Here is a 20,254-nt window from a genome sequence, read left to right on the forward strand (position 1 = left end):
ATGTACACGACTGCCGTCAGTTTCTAAATTTAGCTTGCCATTGTTTACATATGCTGAGTTCAGCGCCTGCTGTCTGCCTCTACCTTAGAATATTCCAAAATGCGCTCAGTTCGGTGCCTGTTTGTTTACATCAAGTGTTCAGGAATTTTCTTATTCTGGACAATTCCACCAGGCTATGTAAGACCTATGAAAGCAGGTTAAAGGGAGAGAACAGAGAACGGAGAAAGGAGAATTATTGAGAGCTTGGATGCTTTTGCTGTGTATTACTTTAGTAGGCCATTTGTGCTGAATTTTGGTGTCTCTATAGCCTCTGGTTTTTTTTATATCCTATCTCCACCGAGCACTTGTTCAGTCTGAACTTGTATGTTTAATTTGTGCTCTTGTATACACAGTGCTTATTAGTACACGGACCCTGTCTGTGGAATTTTGTGTATATTTCGTCATACACTCAGTTATACTGTGGATTTTCCCTCTTGTGAATTTGCCTCTGAGCATTTATGCCTGTGTGATATATATATTGTGGAATATATGCGTCCGTTTGGACTTGACACCGTAAGTACTTTAGTATTTGTATAGATACTGCTATCCTTTCTTGTTAAACTTAAGTACTTTAGTATTTGTATAAGTCTTATTATCTGTTCTTGTTAAGCTAATAAACTGTTGTAAAATAAAATCTGCTGGTTTTGGTTACTTTTTTGTGCGGCTAAACTGTCGTGTATTTCGAACAAGCCATCTCTTTATAATACAGACAGTTTGGGTCGTAACAAATTGGGGGCTTGTCCGGGAAGTGAATTTGAATTGGAATTGAAAGGATTTTGTGTAAGTTGTGTCATTTTTCTAGTCTTTGACTTTGTGGTAAATTTTGCCAGCAGATTTTATTCATCATGTAGGATTTTAAGCCCGACGAGTTTATGGAAGCGCCAGATCAGGATATTTTTGATGTGTTAAATAAGAATGATTTGTATGCTTTAAGCAAGTACCTGAATCTTAATATCAAAAGATCCTTACGTAAGAAAGATATGCAGTTAGTTTTGCTAAGTGTTTGGTAGAATTACAGGAGTTTGATGAAAGTGCATTAGATGCGTACAGGCCTGAGGGCGATGATTCCACTGTAATAAGACTGAAGGAGTTAGAACTGAAGGAAAAGGAAGATGAAAGATTATTTAAAGAAAAAGAAAATGAAAAAGAAAGATTGTTTAAGGAAAATGAAAATGAAAAAGAAAGGTTGTTTAGAGAAAGGGAAAATGAAAGAATGTTCGAATTGGAGAAATTGAGACTTCAGAGCGAAATTGAAGCTAGGAAACTAGAAGGAGATAGGTCTGGCTTAAGTTTTTCTGATATTCCTCCAAAATTTGACGTCGCTAGAAACATAAGATTGGTGCCACAATTTCGTGAAACTGATGTAGATAAATATTTTCTACAGTTTGAGAAGATTGCTCAAAATTTAGAGTGGCCTAAAAAGTTTTGGACTACCCTTTTACAGAGTGTGTTAACTGGCAAAGCTATGGATATATACACAGAGTTATCAACAGAACAGGCTGCAGATTATGATTTTGTGAAAGATGTTATCTTAAAAAGATATGAGCTTGTGCCAGAGGGCTATCGGCAGAAATTTAGAAATTTTGAGAAAAGAGATCAGACTTACATTGAATTTGCTAGGCAGAAGGAACAATTGTTTGACCGGTGGTGTTATGCTAAAAGCGTAGATAATGATTATGAAAAGTTGAAACAGATCATTCTGATTGAAGACTTTAAAAGGTGTATTAATGATGATGTCAGAACTTTCATTGAGGATAAAGAGGCTGATACCTTAGAAGCATTCAGGCCCACCGAAACAGGCTCAAAATTTTGACAAATCAGGTGATCAAAGAAGACCTGTTAATTCGAACACTGCTCAACGAAGGTCTGACCATACATTTACTGATAGACAGTTTAGCACGGTTACATGTAATTTTTGTAGGAAGCTAGGCCATGTCATATCAAATTGTTATGCTTTAAAGAGAAGACAAGAACAGGAGGGTGGCTCCAAGCCTACTGGTTTGTGTGTTACTGCTAAAAAGTCGGATATAGTGAACAATGTTGAAGCATTTGATTATGTTAAGACTCCACCAGTAGATTGTACACAGAATTCACAGGATAATGTTATGAAGGTTTTTGAGCCATTTATTTGTGACGGTAAAGTCTCACTTAAAAGTGACATGTCTTGTGATACAAAGATCAGGGTATTAAGAGATACTGGAGCTTCTCAGTCTTTATTGTTACAAGATGTTTTGCCATTTTCTGATGAGTCATATTCTGGATCAAATGTATTAATTAGAGGTGTAAGCTCTGCTGAATTTGAATCCGTGCCTCTTCACCAAGCTTACTTGTCATCAGATATTATTTCGCGTCCTGTTACTGTCGGCATTAGGCCTACTTTGCCTTTTAAAGGAATTCATCTACTACTTGGCAATGATCTTGCTGGTGACAAAGTAATGGTTAATCCTATTGTGACTGATAAACCTTGTTTAAATCAAACTGTTGATCCTGTTGAGAAAGAAATTCCAGATTTGTATCCCTCTTGTGCTGTAACGAGGTCTATGTCAAACAAACTTTCTGATAACGGCAAAAACACAGTAACGGACTTACAAGATACATTTCTTACACAAATGTTTACTCAAGGCGACTGCATTGATAATGATGAATCAGACCATTGTACACCTAGTGACATATCACATGTTTCTAAACATCAGCTTGTAACTGAACAGCATAAAGACCCAGAAATTTCATGTTTGTTTGACAGAGCTCTCGATGATTGTGTTATTTCATCTGAACCTGTGTGTTATTATGTCAAGTCTGATATACTTATGCGTAAATGGAGACCACCTGATGTACTGTTAATGATGACTGGGCTGTTAAACATCAGATTGTTGTACCTAAGGCATACCGAATTGAAATTTTACGTATGGCACATGAAATGCCATTAGCTGGTCACTTGGGTGTTAACAAGACCTACTACAAGATACTGAACCACTTCTTTTGGCCAGGATTAAAGGGAGATGTAACCCAGTTTTGTAAATCATGTCATACATGCCAGGTAGTGGGTAAGCCTAATCAGACTATTCCTAAGGCACCATTAGAGCCTGTACCAGCTTTTCAAGAGCCATTGAGCAAAATATTGATTGATTGTGTAGGCCCTCTACCTAAGACGAAGTCTGGGAATCAGTATGTGTTAACTATTATGTGTACAGCAACCAGATTTCCCGAAGCTGTTCCTTTAAGGAATATAAGCACCAAGTCTGTTGTCAAAGCTTTAACAAAGTTTTTTACTCTGTTTGGTTTACCCAAATCCATACAGTCTGATCAAGGTTCAAACTTTATGTCTGGTATTTTTCAGCAAGTTATGTACCAGTTAGGCATTAAACAATACAAGTCGTCTGCCTACCACCCAGAAAGTCAAGGTGCAATTGAAAGATTTCACCAAACATTAAAGAACATGATTAAGACTTATTGTTATGATACAGAGAAAGACTGGGATGAAGGTATTCCATTTCTTATGTTTGCTGTTCGAGTCAGTACAAGAATCATTGGGTTTCAGTCCATTTGATTTAGTATTTGGACATACTGTTAGAGGACCTTTGTTAATTTACAAGGAACAGTTTCTCAATGATGACACAAGTAATGTAAATCTTTTGGATTATGTATCTGATTTTCGTGCTAAGCTTGTCAGAGCATGTGAATTGGCTAAAGCCAGATGTACTCAGAAGAATATGAAACGTAGATATGATGAGAAATCTGTTGTTCGGTCATTTCAACCTGGTCAGAAAGTTTTAGTATTGTTACCTGTACCTGGTAAATGCTTTGGTGTCAGATATTTTGGTCCATATGTTGTTGACAAATAGCTGAGTGAGCTTAACTATGTTGTTAAAACACCTGATCGGCGCAAATCAAGTCAGTTATGTCATATTAACATGCTGAAACCCTATGTAAACAGAAGTGACACTGACAACACTGCTGTACATTCTGTTAATTTTGTTGCTGCTGACATTGACCAGAGTTGCTGTAATACAGATGATATTGGCGAACAGTTGGTTGATTCTAAGCTCAATTCTTCAAAGCTTCAGAATTCAAATGTCTTAAAACAACTTGATTCTAAACTGCAACATCTGGAACCCATTCAGCAACAGCAACTGTCTGAACTTGTTTTTGAGTTTCACATTTGTTTCCGGATGTACCATCAAGAACTGATGTCATTCTTCACGGTGTTGCTGTAGGTGCTGTTTTGCTTCAGGAGGACAATCTTGGTGTTGATCATCCAGTTTGTTTCCTTTCTCGTAAACTTAACAAGTTCCAGAGAAATTATTCAACTGTTGAAAAAGAATGTTTGTCTGTTATTTTAGCTCTGCAACATTTTGAAGTTTATGTAACAGCTTCGAGACAACCTGTGATTGTAAATACTGATCACAATTCACTTGTGTTTCTACAGAAAGTTAAGGGAAAGAATCAGAGATTGTTACGGTGGAGTTTATTGTTGCAGGAATACAATCTTGAAATCAAACATGTAAAGGGAAAAGATAATGTTATTGCAGATTGCTTGTCTCGTGTATAAGTTGTGTATAAATGTTTAATTACATGTGGTTTTACAATGTTGTATATATTATTGTTTAACATATATTGTTTAACAGATATTGTAAGTAAAAAAAAAAGGTAGGAAAACTTTTTTTCTTGAAGGGTGGGTGTGTTATGTGCACGACTGCCGTCAGTTTCTAAATTTAGCTTGCCACTGTTTACATATGCTGAGTTCAGCGCCTGCTGTCTGCCTCTACCTTAGAATATTCCAGAATGCGCTCAGTTCGGTGCCTGTTTGTTTACATCAAGTGTTCAGGAATTTTCTTATTCTGGACAATTCCACCAGGTTATATAAGACCTATGAAAGCAGGTCAAAGGGAGAGAACAGAGAACGGAGAAAGGAGAATTATTGAGAGCTTGGATGCTTTTGCTGTGTATTACTTTAGTAGGCCATTTGTGCTGAATTTTGGTGTCTCTGGGTTTTTTTATATCCTATCTCCACCGAGCACTTGTTCAGTCTGAACTTGTATGTTTAATTTGTGCTCTTGTATACACAGTGCTTATTAGTACACGGACCCTGTCTGTGGAATTTTTGTGTATATTTCGTCATACACTCAGTTATACTGTGGATTTTCCCTCTTGTGAATTTGCCTCTGAGCATTTATGCCTGTGTGATATATATATTGTGGAATATATGCGTCCGTTTGGACTTGACACCGTAAGTACTTTAGTATTTGTATAGATACTGCTATCCTTTCTTGTTAAACTTAAGTACTTTAGTATTTGTATAAGTCTTATTATCTGTTCTTGTAAAGCTAATAAATTGTTGTAAAATAAAATCTGCTGGTTTTGGTTACTTTTTTGTGCGGCTAAACTGTCGTGTATATATATATATATATATATATATATATATATATATATATATATATATATATATACACACACACACACACGCACACACACACACACACATGGTCTGCCGAATGGTCACACGTAACCGTTGAAATACGGTCTCTTGTCAGTTTACCTCACTTAGGGTCGACCTGCAGTCCCAGTTTTAGGGAAATTTCTTTTGGAAATGTGCTAAGAACTTACAACTGATACTGGTTACACCCTACAACGCTACCGACACACCACACACTCTTCAAACGTTTATGTAATACACAGTCAAGACACAATGCACTGGCAGCTGTCGTTCACAACTGATTTTCCCCGTCTACATAGAAAATCCGTCAATCACGTCAAGAGTGACCATGAAATCCCTGTTTTCTTTTTTAATTATTTACTTTTTCATATACTGGTATTGCTTTTATGGTTTATCTTCTTTTAATATTTCGTTTCCTTTTATCTTTTTCAGTTTTCTTCATCTGGGGCTCGGAGTTTTGTGTAAGAAGCGAACTATCCTGTTCATCTTGTTCTGTGCGCTCGTTATTTACGTCACTGCTGTCTCATATTACCTGTCACGAAAAATCTCAATGGCAAGCAGTGAAACAATTGTCGTCATTCATGAGTCATATCAATACATGACAAGCGCCACTGAGAAGTCCACAGTTAACAGTGCTGTTGTCAACCAAAATCTCTTCATGTTTCCCATCAATCCTTTGTACGCCTGCGCACCAGATGGCCAGGAAGTGAGAATTATCGTAACCGTGTGTAGCGCTGCGTGGAATTTTGAGGCCAGACAGGCTCTGAGGAGTACCTGGTTTTCGCGTCGAACAATTCAACCACTGAACGCCTCGGTTGTTTTTGTTCTGGGCGCAGTGAACTCTTCGCAGATACAAGCTAAGATACTTCGAGAAAGTCGGATACATCACGATATTATCCAATCAGATTTTATGGACAGCTACCGGAATCTATCTCTGAAGACGACTGCCATGTTAAAATGGGTGAAGAAGTTTTGCCCCGGCGTCCAGTACGTTCTTAAAACAGACGACGATACCCTGACCAATCTGGAAAAGTTAGTCGCTGTGTTGGACAAAATACATATTCCACGAATCATCCTCGGGCATGTCATCGTTGGAGCAGTTCCATATAGGGATAATATCTCGAAATGGCTCGTAACTCAGGAGGAGTATTCTGAAACGTATTATCCTAAATTTTGTTCAGGATCTGGATACGTTTTATCACGTGATCTCATTGACGACCTATACACAGCAACATTGTATACCAAAATGTTTTTTCTGGAAGATGTGTTTGTAACGGGAATATGTGCTCAACACATCCGAGCAACTCATCTTCATTCGGTTGGGTTCAAATATGAAAAAAAAAGTATAACCATCGATTGTCAACTAGCTGAAGTCGTCACCGCACATTACATATCCCCAAGAGACTTATACGCCTATTGGCATGCCTTACAAAACCTGAAAGGGCAAACGTGTGCGGACTTTGCATCTGTACTCTACATTTATCTACCTACCGGAATCATATTATATGTGACCATTGTTTGCTCGATATGTAAACAAGCTTTTATATGGGCTAAAAAGAAAATCGGGCAACGTTTACATGTGTAAAATATACTTGCTCTGTCTGAAGGTGGTTAAATTTGAGAGGAAATATCTTATTAGTTACGTACGTACTGGAAATCTGCAATGGCGGTAGTTGAACTGATGAGTACACACTAACATAATTCTCAAGTGTAGATTTGTAGATTTGGTCCACAACTGTCCAGTGTAGATTTGGTCCACAACTGCCCCCTGTATATTTAGTCTACAATTGTCCAGCGTTGATCTCGTTCACAACTGTCCATTGTAGATTGGGTCCACTACTGTCCAGTGTAGATTAGGTCCACAACTGTCCAGTGTAGATTAGGTCCAATACTGTCCAGTGTAGATTTGGTCCACAACTGTCCAATGTAGATTTGGTCCACAACTGTCCAGTGTAGATTACGTCCACTACTATCCAGTGTAGATTTGGTCCACAACTGTCCAGTGTAGATTAGGTCCAATACTGTCCAGTGTAGATTTGGTCCACAACTGTCCAGTGTAGATTAGGTCCAAAACTGTCCAGTGTAGATTAGGTCCACAACTGCCCACTGTATATTTGTCCACAACTGTCCAGTGTAGATTTTGTTCACAACTGTCCAATGTAGATTAGGTCCACTACTGTCCAGTGTAGATTAGGTCCACAACTGCCCACTGTATATTTGTCCAAAACTGTCCAGTGTAGATTAGGTCCACAACTGCCCACTGTATATTTGTCCACAACTGTCCAGTGTAGATTTTGTTCACAACTGTCCAGTGTAGATTTGGTCCACAACTGTCCAGTGTAGATTAGGTCCACAACTGCCCACTGTATATTTGTCCACAACTGTCCAGTGTAGATTAGGTCCACAACTGTCCAGTGTAGATTTGGTCCAAAACTGTCCAGTGTAGATTAGGTCCACAACTGCCCACTGTATATTTGTCCACAACTGTCCAGTGTAGATTTTGTTCACAACTGTCCAATGTAGATTAGGTCCACAACTGCCCACTGTATATTTGTCCACAACTGTCCAGTGTAGATTTTGTTCACAACTGTCCAGTGTAGATTAGGTCCACAACTGCCCACTGTATATTTGTCCAAAACTGTCCAGTGTAGATTAGGTCCACAACTGCCCACTGTATATTTGTCCACAACTGTCCAGTGTAGATTTTGTTCACAACTGTCCAGTGTAGATTTTGTTCACAACTGTCCAATGTAGATTAGGTCCACTACTGTCCAGTGTAGATTAGGTCCACAACTGCCCACTGTATATTTGTCCAAAACTGTCCAGTGTAGATTAGGTCCACAACTGCCCACTGTATATTTGTCCACAACTGTCCAGTGTAGATTTTGTTCACAACTGTCCAGTGTAGATTAGGTCCACAACTGTCCAGTGTAGATTAGGTCCACAACTGCCCAATGTATATTTGTCCACAACTGTCCAGTGTAGATTAGGTCCACTACTGTCCAGTGTAGATTAGGTCCACAACTTTCCAGTGTAGATTTGGTCCACAACTGTCCAGTGTAGATTTGGTCCACTACTGCCCAGTGTAGACTTGGTTCACAACTGTCCAGTGTAAATAACGTCCACAACTGCCCACTGTATATTTGTCCACAACTGTCCAGTGTAGATTTGGTCCACAACTGTCCACTGTAGATTAGGTCCACTACTGTCCAGTGTAGGTTTGGTTCACAACTGTCCAGCGTAGATTTGGTCCACAACTGCCCAGTGTAGATTAGGTCCACAACTGCCCAATGTATATTTGTCCACAACTGTCCACTGTAGATTTGGTTCACAACTGTCCAGTGTAGATTAGGTCCACAACTGTCCAGTCCAGTGTAGGTTAGGTTCACAACTGCCCACTGTATATTTGTCCACAACTGTCCAGTGTACATTTGGTTCACAACTGTTCAGTGTGGATTTGGTCCATAACTGTCCACTGTATATTTGTCCACAACTGTCCAGTGTAGATTTGGTTCACAACTGTCTAGTGTAGATTAGGTCCACAACTGCCCAGTGTAGATTTGGTTCACAACTGTCCGGTGTAGATTTGGTTCACAACTGCCCACTGTATATTTGTCCACAACTGTCCAGTGTAGATTAGGTCCACTACAGTCCAGTGTAGATTTTGTCCACAACTGTCCAGTGTATATTTTGTCCACAACTGTCCAGTGTATATTTGTCCACAACTGTCCAGTGTAGATTTGGTCCACAACTGTCCAGTGTAGGTTTGGTCCACAACTGCCCACTGTATATTTGTCCACAACTGTCCAGTGTAGATTTGGTCCACAACTGTCCAGTGTAGGTTTGGTCCACTACTGTCCAGTGTAGATTAGGTCCACAACTGTCCAGTGTAGATTAGGTCCACAACTGCCCACTGTATGTTTGTCCACAACTGTCCAGTGTAGGTTTGGTCCACTACTGTCCAGTGTAGATTTAGTTCACAACTGTCCAGTGTAGATTAGGTCCACAACTAACCACTGTATATTTGTCCACAACTGTCCAGTGTAGATTAGGTTCACAACTGTCCAGTGTAAATAACGTCCACAACTGCCCACTGTATGTTTGTCCACAACTGCCCAGTGTAGATTTGGTACACAACTGTCCAGTGTAGATTAGGTCCACAACTGCCCACTGTATGTTTGTCCACAACTGTCCAGTGTAGATTTAGTTCACAACTGTCCAGTGTAGGTTTGGTCCACAACTGTCCAGTGTAGATTTGGTTCACAACTGTCCAATGTAGATTTGGTCCACAACTGCCCAGTGTAGATTTGGTCCACAACTGCCCACTGTATATTTGTCCACAACCGTCCACTGTAGATTTGGTTCACAACTGTCCAGTGTGGATTTGGTCCATAACTGTCCACTGTATATTTGTCCACAACTGTCCAGTGTAGATTTGGTTCACAACTGTCTAGTGTAGATTAGGTCAACAACTGCCCAGTGTAGATTTGGTTCACAACTGTCCGGTGTAGATTTGGTTCACAACTGCCCACTGTATATTTGTCCACAACTGTCCAATGTAGATTAGGTCCACTACAGTCCAGTGTAGATTTTGTCCACAACTGTCCAGTGTATATTTTGTCCACAACTGGCCAGTGTATATTTGTCCACAACTGTCCAGTGTAGATTTGGTCCACAACTGTCCAGTGTAGGTTTGGTCCACTACTGTCCAGTGTAGATTTGGTCCACAACTGCCCACTGTATATTTGTCCACAACTGTCCAGTGTAGATTAGGTCCACAACTGTCCAGTGTAGATTAGGTCCACAACTGCCCACTGTATATTTCTCCACAACTGTCCAGTGTGGATTTGGTTCACAACTGTCTAGTGTGTATTTGGTCCACAACTGCCCACTGTATATTTGTCCACAACTGTCCAGTGTAGATTTGGTCCACAACTGCCCACTGTATATTTCTCCACAACTGTCCAGTGTGGATTTGGTTCACAACTGTCTAGTGTGTATTTGGTCCACAACTGCCCACTGTATATTTGTCCACAACTGTCCAGTGTAGATTAGGTCCACAACTGTCCAGTGTATATTTGTCCACAACTGTCCAGTGTAAGTTTGGCCCACAACTGCCCAGGGTAGCTTTGACCCACAACTGTCCAGTGTAGATTAGGTCCACTACTGTCCAGTGTAGATTAGGTCCACAACTGCCCACTGTATATTTCTCCACAACTGTCCAGTGTAGATTTGGTTCACAACTATCCAGTGTAGATTTGGTCCACAACTGCCCAATGTAGATTAGGTCCACAACTGCCCACTGAATATTTGTTCACAACTGTCCACTGTAGATTAGGTCCACTACTGTCCAGTGTAGGTTTGGTCCACAACTGCCCAATGTAGATTAGGTCCACAACTGCCCACTGAATATTTGTCCACAACTGTCCAGTGTAGATTAGGTCCACAACTGTCCAGTGTGGATTTGGTCCACAACTGTCCAGTGTAGATTAGGTCCACAACTGTCCAGTGTAGATTTGGTCCGCAAATGTCCAGTGTAGATTTGGTCCACAACTGTCCAGTGTAGATTAGGTCCACAACTGCCCACTGTATATTTGTCCACAACTGTCCAGTGTAGATTAGGTCCACAACTGTCCAGTGTAGATTTGGTCCACAACTGTCCAGTGTAGATTTGGTCCACAACTTCCCAATGTATATTTGTCCACAACTGTTCAGTGTAGATTTTGTCCTCAATTGTCCAGTGCAGATTTTGTCCACAACTGTTCAGTGTAGATTAGGTCCACAACTGTCCAGTGTAGATTAGGTCCACAACTGTCCAGTGTAGATTTGGTTCACAACTACCCAGTGTAGATTTGTCCACAACTGTCCAGTGTAGATTAGGCCCACATGGCTCTTTGCATATTTGACCCACAACTGCCCACTGTAGATATGGTTCACAGCTGCAAAGTGTAGGTTTGGTCGACAACTGCCCTCTAGATTTGGTCCACGACTTCCCTGTGTATGTTTGGTCCATACCTCCGCTGCCCTCTGTAGATTTGGTCCACAACTGCCAAGTGTAGGTTTGGTCCACAACTGCCCTGTGTATGTTTGGTCCACACTTCCGCTGCCCCCTGTAGGTCTGGTCTACAACTGCCAAGTGTAGAATTGGTCCACGACTGCCCTGTGAATGTTTGGTCCACACTTCCGCTGCCCTGTGTAAGTTTGGTCCACAACTGACAAGTGTAGGTTTGGTTTACAACTGTCCAGTGTAGATTTGGTCCACTACTGATCTACGAGCAGTCGTCTAATTCCACTGTTAGCCGATTTTTGCTTGTTTGTTTTCTTTGTGTTGAGATGCATTTGTCGTTTCAACGTATTTTCCTTGATGTACAAAGGGATAGTTGTGTATATAGTCCTAGTGCTGCTTCACTAACGACTGGCGTTAGACACACACGCAATTAAGTACCCGCGTAAATGTGAAAGATGAAACGAAGTGCCACCGAAGATACCAGGCTTATATTTTAGGAATATTTTGGAACATATAAGCGACATGGCGTCACAACATATGTTTAAAAAGAGTTTTACTTAATTGTCCACGGAACACTTTGAAAATAGTTTATTTTCTGTGCAATCATACCGGACATCGAACTCTTACGCTATAAAACCAACAAAAAGCCGATGAAACAAAGAGGTAAAAAATAGGGCTCAAAGTGATGTCGATCAATCACCCAAGATCTTGTCCTGAAAACAAGCTCAAGGAGTTTAACAATATGAATTAGAAATCATATTTGGACAGAAAGGTAATTTTGGTACCGTCGCGAGTATGAACAATTTTAGGGATAGCTGAGAATAGGCGATAAATTAAAAGAAGCAGACTACAAATGGAAATTGTCCCAAACTCGCCGATTCCCAACTTGCTGACAGTAACAGATCTTCTGCGGAATGACGCATCTGCTTCCGTGTTAATGCGGTTGAAGTTGTTATATAATAGGTGTAGCCGATGAAATACGCTATGCTAAATCAACATAGGCGTACGGTCTCTTCGGACTGAATTATGACCCTTCTTGCATTTAGTCAAACTACAGAACAGAGATTTTTTTCTATTTTGTTCTAACTTCGTGTGCTTTTCACACAGTTCAGATATTACTCTTTTTACCTCTAACAACCTCATCACATTAAAACGGGGTCAATACCTTGCGATCTAAACGCATTGACTGTTAAGGGATGGCACGTCATATCGCATCGACAACGTAAACACCTGCAAATTCACATTTTTGGCTGAACGGAGCTTTCATTTCAGGTATACAATATACGATCCATACATAATTATAGCATATATAAGATAAATGGAGAAAATGCCTTTTGACCTTTCGTCTTGTGAAATAAGTAAGAAGCATACATGGTATCGGAGTAATTACTCTTCAGGGTAAAGTAAGCATGAAACAAATTACACCTGGCTACTGAACCGTTGAGGGATGCTTGCCTCATCTAGCTGCAAGCGGTCTTACTGGTCACTTAATATTTATGTTTCTGGTTTCTACGGCATAATATTTCAATGATGGCAGAACTTTGGTGGTATGGACTCGCCTTGCCACAAGATGGGACAGTAAGGGTAAACACACGTAATTATTCGTCATCGCCATTTGACTGAAAAATTGTTAAGTACAACGTTAAACACCTAGCATACATTCATCATAATCCTTATGAAACTTAAAGAGCTGGTATTATGTTGATGTTTAACACCATGCTCAAGAAAGTTTCACTTATACGAACTGGGTCAATTTTATGGGCATCCAGAGAATATTGACCATCGGCAAGTATCAGTTACTGTAACCCGGATTGATGAAGGAAAGAAAACTCCATGCAACGGCCCTATAGTTGTCTGAGCGCTATTGGCGGTTTCTTGTGAGAGCAGTTTAGACAGGAGAACGTGCAGGGGCGTCTTTTCAAGGATGAAGTACAAGCCTTATTATATGAAAACCATTCCAATTGAGAATTGAGCAAAATGGGTTCCTTCAGTCGTCGCCCTTGCGTTAACATTAGGGACTCGTAACATCATGATGGGTACGGTAAACCAGAGTGGTGGTGTTGATGATATGTCTACTTCCGACGCATACATGCGTGGATAACAATGATGATAGTGGACATAGCTATTACAAAACACCAGTATCAGCAATCCCTGGTTAACGAAAAACCTCAAATATGTGTTAATGATAATAGCACGTAGGGCGACAAAAGTCGTCTAATCGGAGAACTTGATATCTGCTTTTGTTCACAGAAAATATTAGATCCATTTGCCGTGTAACTCCATTGACCGTAATCTACTGGCAAGCACTTAATTAAAAGCCACATCAGACCATTATGACGTACTTAAGTGTTCCAACCAACTGCAGAGTGAATATATAGATTAATTAGCAAACATGCATTACGAGTGATGTGCACTATACGACATATGCATATTTTTTAAACGACGCGAAACCACTCAGTGAATTGACTGTGCCTAATCGTCCATCCACTATAATCTCCAAAGTGATGTTAAATGTGTTGAACTAATTACCATACGCCGTGACATCTCACCACAGTTAATGTTCCCTTCGCATAATGATACCCAAGGGTCTTCATCGATGACCAGTATCATTTTCAATGTCGTCAAAGTGCCTCTGCTGACAGATTTCGTATAAAGGCAGCGGTGTTTTTTTCCCACTAGTACAGTTATTTAACAGCTTTAGCGGATTTGTGGTACCATCGCCATTTAGTTGACCAACGACGATGTTAACACTCTTCTTGCTCTCTTTACTTCTTGTATCAAACCCCGTGCTCACAGGCTGCCAGCACTAGCCAGCCTGAAAAATGATCAAGTAACGAAGACAAGAGAAACAAAGAAGCAGAAAGGATTTACATCCTGTGACTTTTCCTGCTCTTTTCGGTTTAAACCGTGTCTCTAAAATCGCCAGTTCACCACCAGGGAGAAACGCTTCCGGCTAGATCTGATAACATAACCAAAACGGAATCGATTACAGCACGAACAAGAGAAGAAAGGGAGCCAGAAAAGAATTTACATCATGTAACTTTTCCTGCTCTTTTCGGCCAGAGAAAAACGTTTCCGAGTATCTCTGACAACATAGCCAAAACCGAATCGGTTTACCGCACTGACCACCGCCAGTTACTGAAGAGTTTCATACAACGCCTAGCACGAAACCGTATATTATTGCTAAGGAAATATTTGCCATCCCTGTCCAGCTGAGCCTGACACCGCTCCCCCCTGCACACGTGATCTTTTTATCCACATCCCTGACAGGGCCGTTTAGGCATGTCCACGCGACAGAACACGTCTGTGGACCAAAAGGTGCATGTGATACGAGACCAGGACCATGGACATGCGAGAGTATAGGATTCCGGTGCCACACGTGTCGCTGTGACGAAGACTGTTTCCGTTTTGGTGACTGTTGCCCGGATAAGTATAACCTCAACAGATTTCCAGCCTTCAGCTGAACTAGACACCTGTTTCTCAGCAGTCATCAAATCTTCAGAGGCAATCCCAGATCAACGGTAAGAAAAGATCAAATACACACATTTCAGCATTGCTTTTATATTCGATGTCGGGATGAGAATCCTCATCAGATTCATTTGAGCCCTGTTTATAAAACGTATCAAACGTATAAATATTTCCATCATTTGTGGTGTTTTACAAATGAAAGTAGGTAATGCGGTTGCATAAATGGCTTAATAAATACATGTATAATATTCATACTTACGAGCTCATACGGTCATAATCAGGTGGAAGAGCAGCTAAAGAGAATTCTTGCAAAGAGTATATTTGCCAGAATTACGATGCTAATAGGTGGGATTGAGTATGAGACTGGGGTAATCGGAAAGTAGATTCAAGTCTGAGTGTGAAGTGATCTTTTCATTTAGTCTGGATGTGGAGTATTCAGAGTGTGGAGTGAAGTCTGAGTGTGAAGTGGAGTCTGAATGTAGAATGAAGTCTAAGTATCAAGTGGAATATGAGTATGAAGTAAAGTTCTGACTGCGGAGTTGAGTCTGAGTGTGGAGTGAAGTCTGAGAATGTGAAGTGGAGTTTGAGTGCTGAGTAAAGCATGAGTAAAGGAGCAGACTGAAGCGTAGTAGAGTCTGAGTGTCGAGTGGTCTGTGGATTGTAGCCTGAGTGTCCCTCGAAGTCTGTGTATCGAGTGGAAATGGAACCTCAGTGTGGAGTTGGATAGTGGGGTGCAGTCTGAGTGAAAGAGTGGAGTGTAGAATGGAGTCTTAGTGGAGTTGAAACCTCAGTTTCTGTCCACCGTATTCCTAGTCGCCTTGAGTACAGATATCTTGAAGAAAATTGAGAGACAAATTTCAGAAAATTCATAGCATGAATACAGCAACTTTCCAGATATATTATCAGCCGATAAACGCTATTAATTGTATCAATGCTTTTTAATTATGTGTGTTTCATATCACAGACATGCATCTTTTATTCCAGATATTTATTGGTGGACAAGTGCATTAAACCAGTCGTCATCTGGAGAGCTAACTGACAAGTGTGAGAAATATTCTTCAAAGACAGAGCCTGTTTACTCACCACAAAGTAGGCACCACTACAAGAACAGGTTTTTGCGCGCTATGTAATGGCGTCCAAGAAACTGTATCTTGGCCAGTGAAAGCGATATGTCGAGCTGTGCTCAACTATTCCCGAACTCCACACACCTGAAGATTTCTTCCTAGAGGCTTGGCAAAACCCGTCCTGTGGACTTTCGCTGTCCCCCCGGAAGACAGCGAGGCTCGTGAATGTAGCTATGACTCCAGTATGGTGTCTGAGTGTCCGGCGGATTGGGCTGACATGTCCGTTGTCACGGACTGTCACAAGTACCGTTACCCAGTTACTGTTATAGGTGTGAAGACATACAGGAACATTTTCTGCGCCATATGTAATGGATATCCTTAATGCGTATGCTAGATGCTTGTGATGTGCTGCCAATCATTATTACAACCAATTATCCGCATTCTTCTGTGTACGATTATCACCTGGCTGCAAACTCCAACACCTCTGTGTCTGATCAGTGCCCAGATGATCAACTTTTTGATACCTTCCAGGCAAGTATGGTCAGCAGACTGTTCATGTATAAATACCTAAACTAGCGTCATTTATGAAACAGCACTATTTTAGCTAAATCCCTGGGGCTCTTTCCAGTTTCCTGGTGCCATAATGCTGGCTACCGCAGTATAAGTGAAATACTCTTGAGTATGGAGTAAAACAACAATGAAATAAATAAATAAATAGTATAGGTAGTAACTTAGTGTATCTAACTTGAGGAATTAGGCTATCTTTGCCTACTTACGGCCTTCAAAAATTACCACATCTTATCTTTTTATGCGATGATTTAAATGAATTTAAATATTATTCAGTAAGCTATTTTAAATGTTAAAGTTAATTTTCTTACGGGGACCTCCGTGGATCGGTTGGTTAGTGCGCTAGCGCAGAAGCCTCTCACTAATTTGCTCGCTATGAGTTCAAGGTGGCTTCTTCTCCGGCTGTACGTGGGAAGGTACCCATGCGGATGGTTGTAGGTTTTCCCGGGCTCTGCCCGGTTTCCTCCCACTATGGTGCTGATGTATCAATGAAATATTCTTGAGTACGGCGTAAAACACCAATCAACATAAATAAATAATTTTCTTACTTCTTTCAGTCCAAGTGTCGCCATTTGTACTGCCCACCGGGAAAGCTGGTAAGGGGCCACTCGTGTGTGGATATGTTTTCTTCTGCCAGTTTTACTGCGTACGCTCTGTATTTCACACTGAGGCCCGTCAGTGACAAAGGTGTATTGCTATATGAGAGAAGTATATCAACTATCTTTCGCCAGTACTTAACTGACACTTCCTATATCGACGAATACGCTGACGTCTCTATGGAAAAAACTGAAATTAACGTGACATTTTCAAAGCTCGATGATTTACCAAGAGATCACATGCTGGAAGGTTTCCGAGTGTTCAATATCACGGTAAAGAGACGCCTCGTATTTCGGAGACAAGTTCCTAATCGTCAGCTAGAGAGGATGCTTATAGACTCTGTTCGCCAAGGTTGGTCGTTTTACAACGAGCTTAAGGAATCTTTCGAGGAATTTCATGCGCATTGGTTGAGCGAATCAACAGACGAAGAATTTTTGACGGCCGATGTTCCAACGTTTTCAATAACGAATCATTTACAAACAACAACGGAGAGAAGGGTTTTGACAAAGAGCCCTTTAGCCCCTCTCCCGGCGGATTATCACACAACATCCTCGGTTTACTTGCCTGTCAATGAGCTCATGAACTGTAACCTCATAGAACTGAGTCCAGAAGAGTTTAAAGCTAACGGAGAGAATAGTATCGTTGAGAAAGCCACTGGGAAAGTGTTGGTGACGGGACAGTACCTTCCAGTGGGGAAAGCTGTGCGTGTATGTACTGACTTTACAGGTAACATTGTAAGACAAGAACGACTCGGCAAAGTGCACGGAGGCCAGGTTCAAAGAACAATCAACTTGCCAGGAAAATCAGAAACCACAATCACTCTTACTTGTACGGGACTTTCACTTTTCTTCATCTTACTCACCTTTGTTTGCTATGCTTTCAATTCGGGTTTTCGCTCTCTCACCTCTAAGAGCAATATGGCCTTTTTTGTGAATCTGTTCTGTGCCCAGGTTAGTCTTCTCCTGTCTATTGTCCTTCCCGTCTCTGCCACAGCCTGCAACGTTCTTGGAGCCATAGTTCATTATTTTTGGTTGAGCACATTTTCTTGGGCACTTTGCTCTACCTACCTCGCGTATATGACAGTTAACAAGCTTTACAACCCAAATAACAGCTCCAGAATGCTGACACTATTCTGCTTACTCTCTCAATGCTTACCATGCATGCTTGTTGCCGCTTACATAGCTGTCCATGTTATTACTTCCCAAACTTCAGGATATGGTCTTACGAGCATCAGTAAAAACGGCCACGTTTGTTTTCTCGCTTCTTCTGTTGACGTCATTGTTGGTTTTGTAACACCTATTGGATTACTTTTCTTATTCTCTGAGATTGTCCTTGTCAGATTACTTTTTACCTCACCTCAAAAACGAAAAGTACTTGAGAATGACACGGAACTTGACAGAACGTTTCCTAGGTCGTACTGTACCGTATTGGTTGCAATGGCTTGTACGTGGGTATTCGGCAACCTGGCTATAATCATGGTAGACGCCTATCTCTGGCATGGCTTTCTGTTGCTTCACGCTAGTGTTGGCCTGTTTGTTACTTACAGTTTCTCTCCTATGGCGAGCTGTTGTGAGTTAAAAGACAAAAGGTATGAACCAAATACATGCCTTAATGACTATACAGAGAAACATGTGGGTGAGCAAACGGATGAATCTGTAAATGCATACCACTCACATATGTAACAATTACAACGTGAAAAGTTATTATGTCGTACATACGACTGTGGACAATTCAGATTTTGTTCTAATAACCAAAGTAATGATGTATTTATAATTATCATAACATCACAGTCATTTTGACCCAGGGTCATGTCACCTTGAATCAGGCCTGATTTAATAGCGACATACTTATAGCGTTGACACACTGTAACTTCAGGCCACAGACAGCAGGCATAAATTAACAGAGCAGCCGTGGAATCATCCGATGCAAATAGGGGCATAAAAGCTACACAAATTTGTAAATGTTGAGGAAACATGCTGATTAGAAAAGAAAAAACTCTAAGCATCCATGATTTTTATCAAATGGGAAGAGGTTGACAGCAAAGAAGATTATGTGTTTCCCTCCCACTAAAATTCCCTCCCAGGGTTTTCTCGGGTGTAAAGGAAATGACCTTTGTTGAACATAAATCGTATTTTTGGCTAGTGAAGGGGCTTAAAATATAAAGAATTTGTGATGTGTTAGAATAGAAATATTTCATAAGTATACTTACACCGCGCCGACCAGGACCCCTAGGCTGAGCACCATGTGGAGGCAGAAAGACTGAAGTTTAAAGTCATGACCCAACGCACTGGGTCATGTCACCTTGAACTCACTCGGAGCTCATTGTAAAAGACTTTGGACTTGAATTATGTTTGTGGCAAATGTTTTATGTGTGTAAACATATTTCATAGCCACGTAATGTTTTATCGGAATTTTGTTATTAGTAAGACAGGTGTTGGTTTTAATTAATATTAATATTTTTTCACTTAACTGTTTCACGACTGTTAAACGATGTTTTGAATGTGGCAAAGTCATGTCATCATTTTGCCACCACTCTGGAAAATAAAGTACACCTTTTCAATTTTTATTTTGTTTAATCGTTACTTTCATTTCACTTAAATTTTTCAATACCCAGCTTATATTATTTGAAGTGCGACTTCGCTTCAGAAGGTCACTTTGCTTTGCATAGCCATTGACATGTATAAATGGCCAATCAACCAGTTGCATGCTTTTGAACAAAAAAGATACTGATCTTGTCTCGATGTTGTGCCGGACGCGAATGTTTGAACTTCATAGCAAAAGGACCATCCGCCGATCACTGCAAGACCTTACCACGTAAGACTGGAGACTTAAACTCACAGCATCGCATTAGTGAAAGGCTCCTGAATCATTGGCCCGTAACTGAACTAGGTTTATAAAATTACCAGGCTGTGGAAAGATCCATCTAAGACATGGTCGCAATGTTCAGCAAACTTTCCAAGCTGATTGTTCGAAGAATTTTAAATGGTATGAGATGCACAAAGTTGACATGTTAACGTTTGGCCTTACAGCACTGTTCCTAAATCTGCGAGACCAGAACACTTCGGGTCATCGTTATTT

The 20,254-nt window shown here is 40.6% G+C and overlaps 1 protein-coding gene across 1 annotated transcript in view; it reads left to right on the top strand.

The window, feature by feature from the left end:
* Window positions 1–7,112, top strand: part of LOC135461725 (beta-1,3-galactosyltransferase 5-like) — an 8,763-nt gene extending 1,651 nt beyond the window's left edge. The window contains exon 2 of the mRNA XM_064738927.1: window positions 5,906–7,112. Coding sequence (XP_064594997.1) covers window positions 5,906–7,058 — 1,153 coding nt within the window. The 3' untranslated portion in view covers window positions 7,059–7,112. The remainder of the gene's footprint in view (window positions 1–5,905) is intronic.
* The last annotated feature ends 13,142 nt before the right edge of the window (window positions 7,113–20,254 follow it).

The sequence above is a fragment of the Liolophura sinensis genome, chromosome 1 (genome assembly GCF_032854445.1).
Source record: "Liolophura sinensis isolate JHLJ2023 chromosome 1, CUHK_Ljap_v2, whole genome shotgun sequence".
Lineage (NCBI taxonomy): Eukaryota > Metazoa > Mollusca > Polyplacophora > Chitonida > Chitonidae > Liolophura > Liolophura sinensis.